The following is a 21,305-nucleotide window of genomic DNA, read 5'->3' as shown; positions in this document are numbered from 1 at the left end:
CCTGCTATTCCCTTGCAGCATGCACTTAACTTCTGCCAATTTATTTGAAAATTCATCCAACCTGGAAAAAATTATGACATTGACAAAGTGTTGACCTTTCACTTTGAACCGTGACCCTGACTTCTGATCTAGAAACCAAGCCCATGTGCGTGGCATACCATGTTATTTTTAAAACCATCCATGATAGAAAAAGTAATTCTGCATGAAATTTGTTAGGAGTGAAATCTAGATTTGACCTTAAACTGTGACTGCGACCTTGGACCTGATATTATCAACTAAGATATTCTTATTAATCTGTCGTGTTTTATCGATAAAGTTGTAATTTAACAGTCATTCAATATTAGTTAATGGTAGCATAGCTTTTAATTAATAATTTAGAAAGTTTGGTTGTATGTAAGGAATTGATAAAAAAAAGGCTTAGCTCCATAAAATCAAAATCTAAAGGAATTTGTTCGCAGATTTTGGTATTTTTTTAAGAATGCTGATTAAATATCTTAACTTGGCAGATTTAAGGAAAAAGCTTCGCAATCAATTAAGCTTTTTTGACACTCTAGCCCCATACATTCAAGAACTAAAGGGACTAGCTTGCAGAATTTGATTATGTTGTGAAGAATCCCGATTAAATATCTTAACTTCGCAGATAACGGCATAGGAACAAAAATATAAAGTATAATAATCCGGAAAAACTATACTTACAATAAAGAAAATAACAGTTGACCCATTAAGATTTTTACTCTGGCATCTGGATCAAAAGGCTAACACCTTTACTATTTGGTTAGTTCCTAAACTATAAGGCCATTCATATGCATACAATTGAGGCTGTATTTGTTACATAATGCAAACGATCCACATGTTGGTAGCAATTAAAATAAAACATCTGAAACTTTTCAAATTATGCCATCGTTTCACTTTATAAACACTTGATGATTTTCTAAAATTCAGTCAAAGATTATTTATTAACAATATGATATTTTTAGTATTTCTGTATAAATCAAAACTGTTATTTTGCTCCTCCATATGTATTGCTGTTTATTTTAGGATTATCTGTCATAAAAAATCGCATAATTATCAAATGGACTATCCGTAAACAGTTCCCTTTAAAGCATGGCATACCTTTCAGTGGAAGAAATCATTATTGTACAAGGTATGTGTATATAACATCATTGATTGTATCATGCATGTTGCAGCATGTATAATCTTCACTTATCTTTAACATGTACTGCAACATTTATTACAAATTGTTAGTTTATTGATTGCTTTTATTAGAAAAAGATGGTAATATTGTTTTTGAACACAAACATTAACTAAAAGTAGGAATAATAATGTCATGATAATGATTATATAATAAACATTTCCCCAGCAATGTTTACTTACTCTTGTAACCTTGTGTTTTCCACAGAGTTTATGACCTTTCCAGCTTTGTCATAAATAGTTCAAACCGCAAAGTTTATTAGGTCCTTTCCGAGCCAGAGGCTACATTATGTGTGGACCTCGAGTGTGCCCTGCTACCTATTTAACATACAAGAATTACGAAAGTCGGGATGAAGTTATGAATTAAAGCTGCATTTTCACAATTTTACTGAAAGATATTTCATTTGTTTGTGTGTTCATGAGTTGTGGGTGAAAACCAAAGTATCAGGAGGAATGTCCAGTATGGTGACCATTAACCAAACTCACATGCTGCCGGGATCGGGATTTAAACCTGGGCCGCCTAGGTAAGAAGCGAGTGAACCAACCATTGCGCTAGCCGGACAGCCAAAATAGTTCAAACTCTGCCAAGCAATTGTTATAAAAATTCATATAAATGCAATATCGCCATATTGCAACATGTACTTACAAGAGCAAGGACTCGCAAATTTGCAAATGAATTTACCTAATATGATTGACATTTCCAAGAATACCTCTAGACCCCTAAAACAGCTTTGACACTTCTAAGAAAGATTTCAAGATTAAGTTAAAAAATACTTATTATTTCTTACAGACCTTGAAAACAATAAAAGCATACTCCCCAATTGTTTCTGATGTTAGAAAGATGGCAAAAAATGATAGGATTAATACATAATAGTTCTCTTCTATATTTGATCCCCCCTCCCTCAGACCAATTCAGATGTGCAGTTTCAAACACAATATATTGTTTATGACTTAAAATATGAAAGTGTAACATGCATAAAACAGGTTTTGTTTTCATAAAATGTGCTAATGATTACTCGGGTATTACACATTGGAAACATCAATAAGAATATGTACCAGTAATCATTAGGCAGTAAATAACAAAACTACTGGTAAAACACACAAGAAGCTTTATAATACAAGAGATGTGTTTGCCCTCTATTGCACCGCTTTGAAATAACATTTCAATATATCATTTGACAGGTTTACAAATTATCTCCATTTTAAAGCTTATTACTTCCCATGGATTATATTTTTTTACTTTTGACCTTAAAGGACCTTGACCTTTCACCTCTCAAAATGTGCAGCTTTATGAGATAATCATGCATGCCAAATATCAAGTTGCTAACTTCAATTTTCAAAAAGTTATGACCAAACTTTAATGAAGGTTAAAGTTTTGGGACACACACAATAAATGAATGACAGACACACAGACAAGCCAAAAACAATATATCCCCGATCTTTCGATCCGGGGGCATACAAATAAAATAAGGCCTACATATATTTCCATTATTGCACTAATCTAATTGATTGAGTCACAATATAGTACATTGCAAATTATCAGACATATAAGAAACACATTATCTTTCTTATACAGACATATCACACACACACACGTTAACAACTTATCACAGCTTTAAATAATAATAAAACATAAAACATATAGAGATGATAATATAAAGATATAATATAAAAAATTTTTAAACATGCATGAAAAAGATTATATAAAAAAAATACATATAAGTAAAATATCTCACAATCAGAACAATTTAAGGCAGTCTAAGACCACAGTCTTGCACCTAACAAATATGGTTATAATGTATGCAGACTGGGCAAAAAAGTATGTAGCCCAAGCCCAATTCCATACACATTGCCATAGAATAATACATTTTTGCCTTAGTCATAGTCCATGTAGCCCAAGCCCAATTCCATACACAATGACATTGCCATATAATAATACATTTTTGCCATAGTCATAGTCCGATTGGGCTATAAAAATAACAATATTGCTGTTCATTAATTTCAAAATCCTTGTAACTGCAACTAAACAGTTTACAAACGTAATTATACAGCATTCAACAGACACTGTACGTTTTGTCCCCAAAACTGAACCTTTTCTCACCAAAATACGCAATCCAGCTAAACTTACTATTATTATACATGTAATCTTGGTAAATCATTACACTAACTAATATACTTTAAGTGCTGATGCAGACCTAGTTCCAGCTCTATGGACAGTCGATCGTTTACCCTGATCAGCAAATATCTGGGCCATCTGCCCTCGGCTAGCCCGAAGGATATTTTTGGCTGCCTTGGTGGTGGCTCGAGGAGGAGGCTTGGAGTCCTGGGGTAAATTTCTACCCTCGTACATCAGTTTGGACATCCTACCACCTTTGTCCAAGTTAGCGTTATCTCCGCCCTCTCCACGCACCTTTGGTACAGGTTGTTCATCTGTTGGCAACTTTCCATACTTTCCCATCAATGTACCCATGTAGCCTTTTCCTTTCTCTGCATTTTCTGAGGCTTCTGGCTTTACTCTAGGAACGTAAGTGGGTCTTGACGAGACTGATCCATAACTGTGTATAGTTTTGTTCATTTGTCCGCCTTTTCCAAGGTCAGCTGTCTCTGCAGCTTCGGATTTCACCCTTGGCACTGGTCTAGCAGACAAAGGAAGCTTTATAGGATCATGCATTAAACAGTTCATGCGACCGCCCTTGTGTTGCTCTGCAGTGGACTGTGCTTCCGGCTTCACTCTCGGCACCCCTGGGTCATCAGTCGGCAGATGTCCGTAGGAACTGAACAGCGCAGCGGTGTATTTACCCTGGTGACTTTCAGCTATAGGTTGAGCCTCACTTTTCACTCTAGGCACTGCATCAACATCAGGCCGTGGTGTAGCCTGACCATACAACAATGTATTCACTGTTCCATGACGTCCATGTTCATAGTTTTGTCGAGCTGATCCTGTCGGGCAACGTGGCTCAGGCTTTGGTTCGTCAATGTATCTCGGAGTTTCAGTGAAGAGATTTATGGAACCTTTGGCTCTGTTTGCATACTCTTCTGCCTCTGGCTTCACTCTTGCTGCAGGCCGTGGAGTTTCTGCCTCACTGCCAAAATTGTACCCAGGATACGGTCTTGTTTGTTGGACGGACATGATGTGGATCGGTTGACTTACATATCTGTTCCAAACAAACACACAATACCGGTAGCTTATTTAACAATTTATAAATTGTAAATAAATAAAAATAATGAGCAATTATGTTGGCATAACAGCAGATTCTAATAATAAAATTGTGTTCTAAAGATTGAGAAGGGTTGCAAAGTAAAGTGGATGTTCATGGAGTCTGCTTAGCTGAAACCTACGGGTTTTATGTCCATTATAAAGCTGCCCCTTTCAATTAAAGTACATAGATTCTTACGGAAAAGGACTCCATGTGTCTTTATAATCCAAAGGCTTTTGATGCAAATCAACTAAAATAAAATAAACTGTACTGTAAAAGTGAGTATTTCAAACACGAAATGTGGCAGCTCAAATTTCAAGTATACAAAATCTTTAACCTGAACTCACACTTTCTGCTTACTGTATTTCTAAATGTTAATTACGAAGAAAAAAACATAGATGATTATTATGTGAATGTTACAAGGTAGACGTGTTTATAAAGACAGTTTGACTGTGTCTGAAATTGTTGGAATATATGTGCTTGATTAAAAGTTTCAATAGTCCTAAAATTGTGTTGATATGAAAGTGTATTTACCTATTTTTATTACATGATATTAAGGTAAAATGTTGTGCTCAAACTTGCTCAAATGCTAGGATATTGCATATGCATCTTAAAATTCTCCAGCTGGAGAAGGGTCCCATATAATTAACAAAACTATTTTTTTTTAAATGGCTGCCTTATATCCAAAATGAGCCTTCTAGGTAGTTGCAAATAATCAATCTCAGCTGGGAGCTGTACCTATAGACTCATAAAAGCTCAAAGCATTCAAGAAGAACTGGCTTTCTTAATGACAACCCTGGGTATTGAATGGGACCTTGAGCATTGTCTTTAAGCGAGTCACTGAAATGTTGATGGTAGTGCAGGTAGGGCAAATCATGATGGCTCTACTTGTCTCATGAAAGTTACATGTATATTACAGCCAGGCCTTTTTCTGCGTATCTCACGGGTCCGATAGTCCGACCCATTCCCAATGCCAAATATGCATATTTTTTCCCAATTCTCCACAAAAAAAATCCCAATTTAAAAAAAAAAATATATATTTTTTTTTTTTTTTTTGTTTAGAAAGAAGTGTCTTATAGTGTCCTACAAAATATATAACCATAATTTATATGATTTTTATCCAAAATGACTGTAAACCCCCTGCCCAAATAATGCTTTTGTCGATGAACAATTCTTCCCAATTTGGAAGATTTCGGGACTCGAAAAATCCCTATTTTGCTAGGTACTTTTTCCCAAAATGAACAGAAAAAGGCCTGACAGCACAAATGCAAGATAATTATGTTACTGTTCTACCTTAGTGGATTTGAATTTGAAAAAAAAAATGGCAAGTGTTTTATAAGAAATATTGTTTGAGTAATTAACAATAAATTGTAAACAAAAAAACAAATATATGGTTGGTTCTTGTTAATAGGTGGGTATAGATATTGCGTGAAATCTCTTAATATTGTAATTCATCATAACTCGATATGTTGTTATAAAATATTTTCTTCATATATATATAGTGTTTCTAAGTTGCACAAAATAATTTTTTATTTTTTATTTTCCATGCTACATCCTCTGTTGATTTTTTTTCACTGTTATGTCAGTTTTGAAGCATGCAAATCTTGAAATTGGGACAGCCAAGCAGAATCCACAGCTCAAGAAGACACCATACTTTCAAGATGGCGAATAGACACTATTAACACAATTGACTATTTTGATATTAAACTTGATACTTTGATGTCTAGGTTATCTCTTTAGCGTGAGCTATCTTGACCTCTCTTGTGAAAATTTAAGATAATTGTCTATTTTCTCAATAACTTAGGTAAAAACTTATTTAACACTATTTTAATTTCATTTAACAACTTGGTTTAAATTTCTTTTTATAAGTAGCCTCTTTTCCTGTATATTCGCCACTTAAGAGTGAAATTGATTTTTTCTACTGAATGAAAAGATTTTCAGCACAAGTGAGACATTGTATTAAACATGTTATATCTTCCTCACAAAAGTATGGCAAAATAATTTACAACGCATGTATTTCCTTAGTAACAGGCCAATTCTAGGTGGGCACCCTAGCAACCCTGATTTGTTGGTATCTTTCCTATCAATCTGTTCAGTCATCATTTTTATAGGAAAACATAAAACTTTTTAAGTAATTTGGATATAAATCATTAAATAAATATTCGTATAGACTAATAAACACAAAAATACTCTTTAAATGTGAGTATTTTCAGAATTATTGGTATTTACACAGCATGTGTAGCTGATTTTACTTAATTTTTATCTAAAATTTAATTTTTCCCTAAAAAAATCTTAAATTCACATGGTTTTAACCAAAATACAACATCTATATTATAGATTTTTTTAAATAAGCATAAATAACTTAAGTGTTATCAGAAATATGTCATAACTACCAAAATAAGGGGTGGCCGAAATTATAGGGTTGGATGAATAGATAGGAAAGAAGCTAAGTTCAACAAACAGACGATTAACCTGTGGGAAAAGCTTAAAACTTTAAAGAACAAAGAATAATGAATAAAAATTTTCATAATGGTTCGTGGCCATATGTCTATAAAATATTGATGATATAACATCTTTATGAAAATTACCCCTGACTCAAGTGGAATATAAACTAGGCTTATCAGAATCTCCGTCAGACGTCATTTTGTCTTAACTTTAACGAAACCTTTTATAATAATTTTAAACAAAAACATACTTTTGTTCTTTATTTTCCTTATGTTATTAAAAAATACATTTAAACATAACATAGTCTAATTATTCTGAAAGAAAAAAAAGCAATTACCTTGACAAGTAACTAATGTAAACAGGAAGTACGTCTTGACAAGTTGCGGGTCGAAACGGTCGAATGGACAAAAGGTATTTTCAGCTCGTCAAGAGTTACCAGATTACGTTCGTGTCTCCAAAGCAAAGTTGACATTTGTTGCTCTCACTATACAGCCGATGCGCAATACAGTTGAAATGATTGATATTTCATCAATTACATTTCGAAGGCGTTAAACCGTGAATTCTTCAAATTGATTAATTTGTGTCTGTTGTTTGGTAAATTTATTTGTTAAATTATGTACTTTCCCTTTGAGTACTTATTGTTTAGATAAGTCTGAGTTTAAGTGTCCCTTAAAACTGGTTTACACCCTACATTGCTATCCATTGACCGTTGAAATGCGGTTATCCTAGTTTTTATACTGTTTATGTTTGCGGTTATCCTGTAGTGTATACTCAATTGCTCATGTGCCTAAATTAAATAAAAACTTATGATTACAAAAAAAAATTATCTACTGATAATGCGTTTGGATTTTCATGTAATTTTCGTCGTTATACTCTTTTAATATTAGAATGATGTATAATCAATGGGCCATCATACTGAGGCTTTATGAGTTAGTTTATAAGGGCACGTATAGTGTTTGCCTTCAAATCTCAAGGCCAATGAAAAAAAATAGGCAAATGTTGGCTCTACAACTATTTGAAAGCTTTATTTACAACAAAAATAATAATAATATATTATATATAAATCTTCGGTAAGAAACACTTTTTTTCGTCCACCATTATTTGAAATTGATCATGATAAAAATGTTTTATATAGCTATATTAAAGTACCGCACGGACTCTAGATGAGACGGATATGAAACGGGACCGTATCGGCAAATATCTTGTCGTTACTTTCTTTGTCACGTGACCGGTAGCTATCGATTAGCGTACATCGAAGCGCCGAGGTTATACATTTTGATGTACCCACTAACGTCTTTTTTTAAATTATACTTTCATTTCTCGGCCGATTTTGACAAATTATATATCATTAGAAAGCCTACGTTTCGTAGTTTTCATATATATAAATATATATGAAGTTTTTCTTCTGGTTTGGGCAGCCCGGCGAGTTATAACTTTAACTTTTGCAAATATCACACCGTTTTAGAATCTAGATTTACGGTTGACATGTTCGTACTTTATACCGATTTGTAGCGTTAATATTTGGAGTTTAGTTTGACTATTTGACTACGACACGGTTAAACGCGCGGGGTAAAACATAAAATGTTTATTATGCTCCCCCAAAACATTTTTGGGGGAGCATATAGTCGCCGCTTCGTCTGTCCGTGTGTCCGTGTTTCGGTCCGTCCGTGCACAATTTTGTCCGGGCTATTTCTCAGCAACTAATGACCGGAATTCAATGAAACTTTATGGGAAGCTTCACTACCAAGAGGAGGTGTGCATATTATCAGCCGGTTCTGGTCGGATGATTTTTCACAGAGTTATGGCCCTTTGAAATTTTCCATTAACTGTACATATAGTGCAATTCTTGTCCGGGCTATTTCTCAGCAATTAATGACCGGATTTCAATTAAACTTTATGGAAAGCTTCACTACCAAGAGGAGATGTGCATATTATCAGCCGGTTCTGGTCGGATGATTTTTCACAGAGTTATGGCCCTTTGAAATTTTCCATTAACTGTACATATAGTGCAATTTTTGTCCGGGCTATTTCTCAGCAACTAATAACCGGAATTCAATGAAACTTTATGGGAAGCTTCACTACCAAGAGAAGATGTGCATATTATCAGCCTGTTCTCGTCGGATGATTTTTCACAGAGTTATGGCCCTTTGAAATTTTCCATTGTACATATAGTGCAATTCTTGTCCGAGCTATTTCTCAGCAACTTATGACGGGAATTCAATGACACTTTATGGGAAGATTACCAACAGGAGATGTGCATATTATCAGCCGGTTATGGTCGGATGATTTTTTACAGAGTTATGGCCCTTTGAAATTTTCTATAAACTGTACATATAGTGCAATTCTTGTCCGGGCTTTTGTTCCCCAACAACTGACTGGAATACAATGAAGCTTTATGGGAAGCTTAACTACCTTGCGGAGATGCGCATGTTATTAGTGGGTTCTGGTTAGATGATTTATATAGAGAGTTATGGTTCTTTGAAATTTGTAAGTTGCTTAACCATCCATCGTTTTATTTTGTCCAAAGTTATGCCCCTCAAGACGTTTCCTTTTATCTGAATATATAGTGCAATATTGTGGAAAAAAAACTTTGGAGAGCGTCACCCGTCTCCGACGGTTTCTTGTTTTTTGTGTTTAACGCGCTATTAATCCATTAATTACAACGGAAATATACTAAAAGTTATATTTTTTTGAAACAGGAATTAATAAGCAACATGATAACGTATAAACCAATAAAATCGGATGATTAGTTTTTGCATAAAAGTGAATTTACTACAGTAAGGGTCAAATACTCGATTCAACTCCTGTCAATATACGCTCATATATATATATAGTACCATCCTCGTGCATAAAGATGTTTTTATGCACATATATTCCAAATATTAAATATAAATAATTCAAGTGCGACATTGACCTTGAATTTACTCATGACACAGTGTGTTATGTAAGAAGAACTCAATGTGTACGAAATTTGTTTTTCAGACACAAACTATCCATTAATGCTCACTAAAAATAGAACATTTGAACTTCAAGAATGACCTATCTATCGATATATACTGTCTAACTGCCCTTTCGGGTATTATCGACAGGTGCGTAGTCAGTGCAGGTAAAAGTGTTAAAAGTGAAAAAGTGAGAATGTTAAAAGTATATTAGATTTATTAAAAGGTGAAGTGATTTAAGGTTAAACACTGATAAAAATATGTCTCCCAGAGTTCAAGGGACAGAGGGGGGAGGCAGGGACTGCTTAAACCCTTCAAGATCAGGATGTAAAACTGCAGTGGCGGGGAGGTAGTTCCACATCACAATAGCACTTGGAAAAAATTAAAACTTATAATAATTTGCAGTAGTATGGATCTGTCTGTAGGAGAGGGGATGCATGTGACGAGTGAATCTGGTGGGTCGCTCGATATATGATGGTAGGGGCACAGCCACTAAACCTTGAACAATTTTGAAAAACATTATTAATGTAGTGTTATTTCGTCTTTCTTGTAGGGTCTGCCAACCAAGTTCCTGATGCATGGAGGTGTCACCGTCATATGGGGAATAGTTATGTTTGACCCAGCGGACTGCTCGGCGCTGTACATTTGCATTTTTTTGTATATTTTGTAATGTGTGAGGGCTCCATACGGAAGAATCATATTCAACCTGTGGTCTAACCATGGTCTTGTATGCGAGCTGGCGAATGTTGGAATTTCTCGTCTGTATGTTCCTGCGGAGAAAACCAAGAGATTTATTAGCGTTATTTGTAATTCTATTTATATGGGTGTTCCAGGAAAGGTCTTTTGAAATGTCCACACCTAAGTATTTTGCATTGTCAACAGTTTCTAATATTTGTCCATGGAGCCTGTAATTAAAAGAGAATTTTGATTTATTTCTGGTTATGTTTAAAACTTGACATTTACTTGGGTTGAACTCCATGTCCCAAAGATGTTCCCATTTCATTAGTTTATCTAGATCTTCTTGTAGAGTGTGGCAGTCATGCATATTGTTGATTGTTAGGTATACGGCAGTGTCATCTGCAAATAAGCGAACTTGAGAGGTAATAGACTTAGGTAAGTCGTTTATATAGAGAAGAAAAAGTAACGGACCAAGCACAGACCTCTGTGGTACCCCGGATGTCACTGGTACCTCGGATGATAGTTCTCCATCTAGAGCAACCCGTTGGGTGCGACCTATAAGGAATGATTTGATAAATGAGAAAGTATCTTTATCCACACCATGTTCCTGTAATTTGAAAAGCAGTTTAAGATGGTTCACTTTGTCGAACGCTTTGCTGAAATCAAGCAATATTAGATCAATTTGTTTTCCAGATGTCATATTTCGTGCCAGGTCATCAATGAGTTGTAGAAGTTGTGTTTCGCAGGAACGCTTTTCTCTGAAACCATGCTGTAAGTCATAAAGTATGTTATATTTATTGAAATGAGCTGAAAGATAAGAAGCAACTATATGTTCTAAGGATTTACATAAAATACAGGTGAGAGAGATAGGTCTGTAATTTGCTGGGTCTTCTTTGTTCCCTTTCTTGAACAGCGGTATAACATTTGCAGATGTCCATACTTTCAGGAGAATTCCGGTGTCTAAGGATTTCTGAAAAAGGAGTGTTATTATTGGAGAAATTTCTGAACTTAATTCTTTTAGAACAAGAGGTTTGATGATGTCTGGACCTGCTGCCTTGTCTGGTTTAAGATTGGATAGCAACTTCTGCACCCCATTGACACTGACTGTGATCTTTGGCATTGTTGGAAATTTTCTGAAAGATGAAGATGAAATTTCATTTAGATTTCTGAAAAAGGAGAGGCATGATTGAGAAAGGGTAAGGGGGGACATAGGTGTGAAAACGGATTGGAACGGTTGGTTCAACACATTGGCCTTTTCTTGATTCACTGAAGTTGATTTTCCTGAAACATTGTCAAAAAGAGTAGAAATACCTTGAGCGTCTTGTCTGGAGTTTTTTAAGAGACTATACAGTTTCTTCGGATTAAAGTTGGATCTGTTTTCTTGGACGTCAGGGTCTTCAATGCCTAAAATAGACTCTATATATTTATTATAAGCAAATTTGGTATTTCGTTTGATAAGGTTTTTAAAATTTAGGAACATATTTCTGGTCTTATGAGCTCCATTGTTTTTGAGTCTGAAATAAATTTTATCTCTTTTTCTCATTAGTCGTTTTATTGGTTGGGTAATCCATGGTAATGATCTTCTTGTACCTATAGTTTTTGAGGGAATAAATTTTTTAATACCAGTTGATATCTCATCTGAAAAAATTGACCAAAGTTCTTCTACCGAGGTACTTTCACCTTTTTCAAGCACCCTGTCACTTTCTGTTTTGTTAATTTTGGTTTTAGATCTGAAATAAAAGATACAATATCATGGTCTGAAATGCCTGGGAGAGTCTTTACAGAGTTAACAAGAGTATGATTAGAGGTCAAGAAAAGGTCCAAGATGTTGTTTCCTCTTGTGTTTTCAGTCACCATTTGAGTAAGGTTAAAATCTGCAAGCAAATCAATAAAATCATCATTAAGTTTTACATTACTACATCCAAGATTAATTGTGGGTCTGTGTTCTGTATATCTTGAACTTAGTAAACTAAAAGTTAATCGCTACACATCATAAGTTTATTAACAGTTTTGGTTAGATGGTCATTCCACAAAATTTAACAAATCCAAGATGACTGTACGTTTGCTATCTTTATCTTATCATAGGAAAGTTGATCTTTGGATTAGTCCATTTTTGAATATTTATCATTAGACGTTTCGTGTACTTCGAGTAAAAATTAAAGAAATACTTTCAAAGACCAATGTTTAGTAAAGACAGCCATCAGTTTGCCATTTTGAATTAGAATAGGGGAGTGATATTTAACGCATTACTACTTCTTATGAATGTTAAACGTGGGAAGAAGTAGTTCGTGTGACAACTTTTTTCACCAACCGATCAATCAGCCAACCAACATGGTGACACGTGTGTCCTCCCGTCAAACTTTGTCTGTTAGTTTATAATAACTATGTTGATAATTTCAATGATGTTGAAAGCAGATTTTACTGTACTGTGTATGTGATAGCTCTTAAATATCGTTTGACATGCATCTCCTTAAATCATAGTCGATGTTGTGCTTATAAGCATGTGGTGATTTATGGGTGCCTGAATTTCTCTACATACGAGGGCATTAATTTTGTAATTGACTAACCCAAGGGGTAATGTGATTAAGAATGATATACATAATTCATACAACTTAATTCAAAACGTATCGCTTATCTGTAGCAAAAATGTTCCAAAAATCCGATTACATTAAATATTCTCTTCTTTTGATATACATGTTCAAGTGATATAATGTTGCATGAAAGGTACATTTAAACAAAGACCTATAGATTACATTGTAATCTATAGGTCTTTAATTTAAATTAACTAATATTGCGCCCATGTGTTTATGGTTTTAGTCGTACTGTTTTGAACTGCAGCGCCGTTGTGACCTCACACCCTAATGCCGAATTCCGCTTCCGGTTAATCGCTGAATTTTTGACAAGTCGGATAATTAGGTAAGTGTTTTGAAGTTCGGTCGTATTTATCTACAATAAAAAAACATGTGCAGGCAAAACAATAACAATGTGCTGTAATTCTTTTTACATTAAAACGAACATAGATTTGTTTTAATGAAAGCTGGATTGCATGTCGTGACATATTTGTCATTTAGCGCTGTCATTTAAATTAAAATATTTATGAGTAACCTCCCTTGATAATAATTATAATGGAATTTCGACGATACTGGAAGTGCTATGTCAAACCACTGCATATGATTTATTTTCTCTAAGCATAATTTAAGATAAAATGGTACAAAAAAATTAAATGAAGTGACATAGAATTGGTATTTTGAGTTGTCTGCTAGTCCATATAAACGGACTCACAGAGCCTTTGATAAATTTTGCTTTGACAGCTCTGGAGTGGGAATTCATATGCTCCCCTTCATAAAGTTAAACACAACCTCAGTTCTCCTCAGCTGATCTGTGCCCATCCCTAAACAGATGTCTTTCGAGACAAATTAAGAAAAGCTATGAATAAACTTAAAAAACACATTTAATTTATGTATCATTTGTATACACCCTAAAAACACAATGATGTTTCAACAAACTATTCTTGTGGACATTTTTATGTTGAAATTTGGAACAGTGTAATGTTCTACATTATTATCTACTTATAAAGCTACATCACAATTAGTTAATGCCATGGCCAACAAAGCTCTCTAGATGTAGATTTTCTTGGCGAGTTCTGCAACCCGTAATGATGCTTAAGTTATAAAATATTTAACAATAGCAGGCCTTGAAGAATATTTCCAGAGCCACTCGCCCTGCAGGGCGAGTAGGCCTGACAATCCACCCGCCCTTCACTTTAATCTTCTAGCCCTGCATTGGAAAAAAATATACAATCAGGGATCATATTTTTTTCGGTTTTGTCAGTCCTAGACCGATTGGGGTCATGAAACACCGATTGAAAATCCCAAAGAGTCGATCCGATTCTGTTTGCTAAAATTCCCATGTCATGAAATCGATTACGCAGTGCACATGCTAGCATACCCTAATTACATTCTTATCTCGATTTGGTGTGATAAACCATTCACTGCAGTCTCTAAACCGGTCAGGACCAGTCTATTGCACGTCAGCCGACTAGTATCAGCGTCTGACCCCAAACAACGAAGATTCGCGCGGTTGTGAATTAGTCAAGCGTGAATAACCCAGTATCAATATCAATCGATAATTTCACTGGCTTATACCTAGCACACTAATCAGTCCGTTATGTGTGCTTGTCCACGATAAAATCGTTGACAGTTACTTCGGAGATTAAAACCTTGATGTTATCCTCGTGGGAATTGTGCATTTCATGCATGATACACTTTACTTTCATAAAAACAAAGAAGAAAATCGGATATTGTGCAATAATTGTGGGCGGACCTTATACACTGAAAGCACGCCCTGTAACTAAACAATACATGCCGATACATTTTCCACCAGCGTAATAATCCGGCAATAAATGAATGAAAGTTGCGGTTTTGATTGACAGAACAGCCGAAAGTTATTTTTATGGGCGGAACTTCACATAAAATAGTACACAAGAAAAATAATATACATTGTATAAATGTTTAGTAAAAATCGTGCTAGAATCGAAATAATTCGTGTACTTTATTGTTTGTTGTTGAATAACCCACTACCGGAAGTTAAGATGCGTGGTTTTTAATCACTCGTGCTTCGCACTTAGATTTAATCCCTACGCATTTTAACTATCGGCCGTGGTTTATTCGACAAAAAAACTATAACGTACACAAATTGTTTTTCAACTATTTGGTTTTATTATTGCCAGTAGCCAACCTACGCACAGACATTTGTTAGATTCAATGCATGTGTGTAAGCTATTATCGAGTCGACAATGATTTAAAACATCGGTATAGACTTAAACAGATTAATAATATTGATAACGATGAAAAGTCAGATATAACAGTTACCGAAACAACAATGAAATAGCTAATGATAAAACCAATTGAGAAAAGTCGTATGTTCCGTTTAAAAAAATGCTTAAGGCAATTGAACTTGTACATTATTATACCCTCTTCATGAATGGCAAAATCAAAGGTATATATTTTAACGTAATTTGTCATAATTCCGGATAAAAATTTTCGGACACTTTTTCCCCATTTAAATCCAGACCGATTGATGTTGCTGGAAAATATGACCCCTGCATACAATATATATATCTCAGGGCCCTCAATCTATCAAATCTCGGCTGCACTCCCCCACCTGAAAAGTATACTTTTTTCCCCTTTTGGGTGGAGAAATTCCCCCTTTTTTTTTTTTTTTTTAATAGAAAGATGTGTCTCATGATTATTATATGTCAATTCTATTTCAATTTAATCTTTTCAAACATACTAAATAATAAAAAATGCAATGAATATAGTGCAAACATGTACACATGAAATAATGAGAGAGTAAGTAAAAAAATCCCCCAAAAAGGGAAACGCCGCGAAAATTCCCCCTCCTGAGGGCTGCGGACCCCTTCCCCCAAAGTAGTGTGAGGGCCCTGTATCTATATTTATAGTTATGATCAACCAGAACCTTTTTAACCTACGTAACAAAGTGACACTAAACTGCAAACAAATTAACTACATTATCTGATGGATTTTATTTGCTTTTCTTGCGTTTTCTGCACCTGTTTCCTTTTCTCAATACTTTCCGCTTCTCGTTTTGATGACCTTTCTTTCTGTTCCCTGTCTCCACCACCTTGCAGATATTTTAAAATAGAACCCTTTTCCATGCTGAGTTTTATTTATTTCAGACGAACTTTTACTGAAAGACACGCTTGATTGACAAATGGTTACAATATGGTAAATTTTGGCTAAGGCTTCTGATCACGAATTACTCTGTTTATTAATAATTATTGTTTCTGTTTGTTTTTATTTAAATATAAGAAGTATTATAATTAACCAGTTATATATTATTTTTTTATTGATATTTACATTAAAATGAAATTTTATTCTTCACGGAATGACCAATATTTTTAACTGTTTTTTTTTCATTTTTAATCGATTAGCTAAGAGCACTGACACCTACTAAAAGAGCGCAGCCGATTTTGAGAATTATTTTTACTGTGCCCGTGACGTCATTTTTAATTGTCAAAACGAAAGTGCAGTTTCTTTGTGAACTAAACCTATGTTTTGTTCAATCGAAAAATTGTTCGCAATTTGTATCGATGTGGCAGGAGTTCTGGAACTGAATGTATATTTCTCAACTTGAAAAACAGCACTCGCCCGATCGGTCGAGTATTTAACAAACTTCACTCGCCCGACCGTCAACTTCACTCGCATATGCTAGCAGTCAAGTGGATTCTTCAAGGCCTGAATAGTATGTTCTTATTTCACATTTTGATTGATATTACAAGCAGACCAGCAGAAGGTCTGTAATATAATTTAATATAAGAAAAGCTGTTGGTGTACTGTGAACTTACCGTTAGCGTCACTTTAAGTTGGCAATATCGCGACAGTTGTACAATATGGTAAATAAAAAGCAACTATTTTGTGCATAAATGGTACCATTTGCATGGTTTTGTGATTTAGACAGCAGGGGTTCTGAAATGAGCTGTCCAAGTTGTCCGAGTCGTCAATTTCCCCTTCCGGACAAGCAGTTTTTCAAAGCTGGCTTGTCCGAGGACAAGTACAATTTCCGTGGTAAACATTTTTTGAGAACGAAACTACTCCATTTTCCGAAAATCATAAACTAAAGTTTATATAAAAAGCTAATATCAATCTGCGGACTGGCACACGTTTTCAACTGCAAGGTAGGTAATTTTCCGATACTCATTATTTAATGTAGTAAACCAGTCCATGCGTATATAGCAACAGCCAATCACGCATAGAATAAAAATTTTAGTAGAGAAACCAGCGCACATGTGTATAGCAACAGCCAATCACGCATAAGATAACATTTTTCGTACATTGCAAATGGCCGCATACATGTTTTACCGACATGCAGCAAACATTAGATGGATTTTTTAAATAAAACCACTTCAACGTCAAGCCATTATGACGTGAATCAGACCATTGATAAAATCAGTTCGGTGTCGGAGAAGAAGAGAAAAACAAAGTATCAGTGATTTTTTTTGCTTTTTTGGTTACAGCCTGTGTCATTTGGATTGGGAAAATTAGCGCCACAAACCATGAAATTGGGAAAAATAGCTTGATAAACCATGAAATTGGGAAACATTAAGCATTATAAATATAATTATAAGAACAGAATTACAATTGTAAAGTGCATGTTTGACAGCATTTTTAACCAGGTTTTCCGAAGGAAAAAACTGGTTATTAGATTGGCGAATGCGGGCGGGCTGGCTGGCTGGCGGGCTGGCTGGCTGGCGGGCTGGCGGAATAAGCTTGTCCGGGCCATAACTATGTCGTTCATTGTCAGATTTTAAAATCATTTGGCACATTTGTTCACCATCATTGGACGGTGTGTCGCGCGAAATAATTACGTCGATATCTCCAAGGTCAAGGTCACACTTTGAGTTCAAAGGTCAAAAATGGCCATAAATGAGCTTGTCCGAGCCATAACTATGTCGTTCATCGTCAGATTTTAAAATCATTTGGCACATTTGTTCACCATCATTGGACGGTGTGTCGCGCGAAATAATTACGTCGATATCTCCAAGGTCAAGGTCACACTTTGAGTTCAAAGGTCAAAAATGGCCATAAATGAGCTTGTCCTGGCCATAACTATGTCATTCATTGTGAGATTTTAAAATCATTTGGCACATTTGTTCACCATCATGGGACGGTGTGTCCCACGAAAGAATCACGTCAATATCTCCAATGTCAAGGTCGCCACGACTAAAAATAGATTTGAAAAAAAAAAAAAAATTACAAAGGGGGTTAATTTTTTTTGGTCATTTCAAAAGTTCAGTTTGAGTTTTCTCCCTTTATCAGATTTTTTTTTCACAATGAAAACCTGGTTTTGTGACAATTTTGTCCCTTGTTATATTATAAAAGTGCTGCTTTAATGTCTTCTTACAATGAAGACAACGTTTAGTTAATATCCTTCCACATGCATTTTAGACTTGCAATAATCTATAGATTCTTAAATACACCATTTAATCATAACCTCTTTAAGAGTATTAATTTAATTCAGCATTTTTTAAATTAAATACCATATGTTGAAAAGATCAACAAATATTAACAAACACGCTTTATGGTTCTTGCTGTGTTTATGATGTATTAAATGTAGTTAAAATAATTTATTTAATTTGTTTACCTTTCAATATCTTGCACTTGACATCCTCAGTTCAATAATATTTCAGGAAACTGTACAGCGTGACAAACATAATAAAGCAGAATATGCATATGAATCTGATTATACACAGATCCACTAACATATAAATCAAATCATGTTTGTCTCTTTCCATTTTCGAACGATACTCTGACATCTTAAATGCTTTAACTTTGTGAGTAGACTGAACTCCAATTTTCCAACACTGATTTCCACGACGCTCATTCACTGTGCAGATTTCTAATAAATATTTTTTTTTCAAACGTAGTATTTAATGCGTTAATTTACACACGCATTAAATTACTCCCTAATAACCATATGATATCCGTTGTTAATTTGAATGTTATTTATCATTTTCGCTGCTCATCGCAAATTTCTCGTCTGTTGCCGCCATCTTGGACGTGTGTAAAAACAGTCATACTCAATTGGGATTCATTGACTATCGTCGGTATCCTCCGCAATATACAGAGAGATTGTGGATAGCAACGTAAAATCGTATTTGGCTTCATTCGCGAACAATACGTAAGTCAGTTGACGTTTGGCGATGACTTGACAAGCTCGATCGGCACTCACTCTACGAAATTATCCCTAAATGACATTGTAATCTTATTGGCTTTATTAGGAAAATTTGGTCATTTTTGGGGAAATTTCGGTCAGATTTTTGGGAAAAAACGTCGATTTTTGCAATTGGAAAGCAGCCGAATATCGGCGGTAATTTTTGGCAAAATAAATCACTGAGTATGAATATGATTAAGCCTACGACGCCAAGCGGAAACGAGAATTTGTTGAGCCTTGACTAATCAATTTCCCTTGGCTTGAAAACGTTGCCGGTGTGTGTAAATGTAAACTTTGTAAGGACTTTCCTTTATTAGCGGATAATTATATAATTATAATGAGCGGAGATTATTTCATTTCAAGTGAATTTTCTAGTCATGTTGAGATTATTAAATATCCGAGATGGTATCATGTGTGACTTAAAACTGTTCTTATTATATGCACATTTTGTTCATGTGAATTTTCTAGTTAACTATGTTTATAAGTTAAAATAGAAGTTAACAAAAGTGTATGTTTGTATTATTTGCTTAATAAGTAATAATCTTTTCCTTTATCTATCTTAAAAGTATGGACAAGTACTTCTTTGGTACGGACAAGTGAATTTGTGGGTCCAACTTGTCTGTGGACAAGTAGACTTAAAATATTTCAGAACCCCTGGACAGGTGGAAGTTTTGCAGTTTCATTGTTCCTTAATCCTTATCCCTTGAATTGGTGACTGATCAAATATTGCACCTTTGGAAAATAGACTGCACATTGCAACTCTCAGCAACCCTTTGGGTAATAAAGCTCAGAGTTGCATGAATTATTGCAACTTAGTTGTCTTCCAATACCAAAAAAGTATGTTAATCTGTCTTTCCTCTCCTCTTGATGAATTATCTACTTAACTGTATATGCAATATTGTTCTTTTTAAGGCAAATTGAATGACCATCATGGCAAACTCTTAAGTCAGATTGGAATTTTTTATTGCCAAGGGCTCAGACTTTATGTTTTTGGCGCAGACTGTTTTCCTGTAGGATATCTTGCTTAAATTGAATCTGGTATTAACTGAGAAAATGTAAGAAAAATATATTATGTTGTATGAGAGCTTTTGTTTCTCCTATTATTATATGCCTTCAAAAGGCCTCAGTTCAAACAAACAAAATGAATGTCTGTTTAGTATTTTTATTTTGTTGTTGCCAACTTTAATACAATAAATTATTGAAAAAAAACACTATGGAAAAGCTATTTATTTAAAGAATAATGACCTAATCTTCCCACTGTTCTTACAAATTTATCAGACACTCAAATACATTGTATAATATGCAAAATGATGATGCGTTTGGACTGTTTATTCCATCAAAGCAGACCATGATGTCAAAGAAATATATTAAATATGCAGAGATTATCAGGGCTTGACACTAACTTTTTGTACATACTGACCCAAAGGACAACCAGCTTTCAGAAATTACTGGTCCAACTATTTCAAGTGGTCCGACAATTTCTCTGTTATTTTACCTAAATTTCAACTTACTTTCCGGACTATCCACAATGTATTGTGCATTAATAAAAAGAAAACTATACTGTGTGTATTTAACATTCATTGTACACATGATACAATAACATCACTCTAGCACATAATCTAAACACTATTTCATTCAACCAGAAAACAATTTTTGTACTTTAATCTTTTATCAACTACCAGTAAGTCAATCTTTAGTTTGCAACAGAATGAAATCTTTCTATTACAAGGTTTTTTTCGGCGTAAGCTGCATATGCCAGCTTTTCACCTTAGCCTGACCTTTGTAAGTGTCCAATAAAATTCCAATAAAATTTCCCGCGGCTAGGTACGAATGAATACACTTCATTTATTCCATTGGCTGATTTGAGTATACCACCAGAACATTGGAAACATATCCGCGTCTTTGTAACACTGTTTTACTGTATGAAACAATTTTATCTCGAATGAAAAGGCTTAATAGATAGAACAGTTTTACACTCAATTCTCGACATCAATACAGTTTGTGCGTACACCTTTTATTTTCAGAGTATTACCAGCGCAAGAGCGTTTATACTTAAAAGGCTATGTTCTCATATTCAGTACTTACTTCCTTATTCCTGTCAACATGTTAACATGTAAAAGTA

The 21,305-nt window shown here is 34.6% G+C and overlaps 2 protein-coding genes across 5 annotated transcripts in view; one reads left to right on the top strand and one right to left on the bottom strand.

The window, feature by feature from the left end:
• LOC127834901 (uncharacterized) overlaps window positions 1–7,216 on the bottom strand; it is a 173,385-nt gene extending 166,169 nt beyond the window's left edge. The window contains exons 1-2 of one of the 4 annotated variants that reach the window (XR_008028274.1): window positions 7,171–7,216; window positions 2,462–4,346 (exon numbers count right to left, since the gene is read on the bottom strand). Coding sequence is in view for 3 of the 4 variants with exons in the window: in XM_052361027.1 (XP_052216987.1) it covers window positions 3,359–4,321 (963 nt within the window). In the remaining variant the exon portion in view is untranslated. The other 3 variants (XM_052361027.1, XM_052361029.1, XM_052361028.1) reach the window with 3 other exon arrangements.
• A 6,056-nt stretch (window positions 7,217–13,272) lies between these two features.
• Window positions 13,273–21,305, top strand: part of LOC127834903 (uncharacterized) — a 31,564-nt gene continuing 23,531 nt past the window's right edge. The window contains exon 1 of the mRNA XM_052361031.1: window positions 13,273–13,366. The gene's annotated coding sequence lies outside the window, so the exon portion shown is untranslated. The remainder of the gene's footprint in view (window positions 13,367–21,305) is intronic.

This window comes from Dreissena polymorpha, chromosome 6 (genome assembly GCF_020536995.1).
Source record: "Dreissena polymorpha isolate Duluth1 chromosome 6, UMN_Dpol_1.0, whole genome shotgun sequence".
In the NCBI taxonomy this organism is placed as follows: domain Eukaryota; kingdom Metazoa; phylum Mollusca; class Bivalvia; order Myida; family Dreissenidae; genus Dreissena; species Dreissena polymorpha.
Note: the sequence above shows the minus strand (reverse complement) of the source record. Positions and strands in the feature narration are given on the sequence as shown.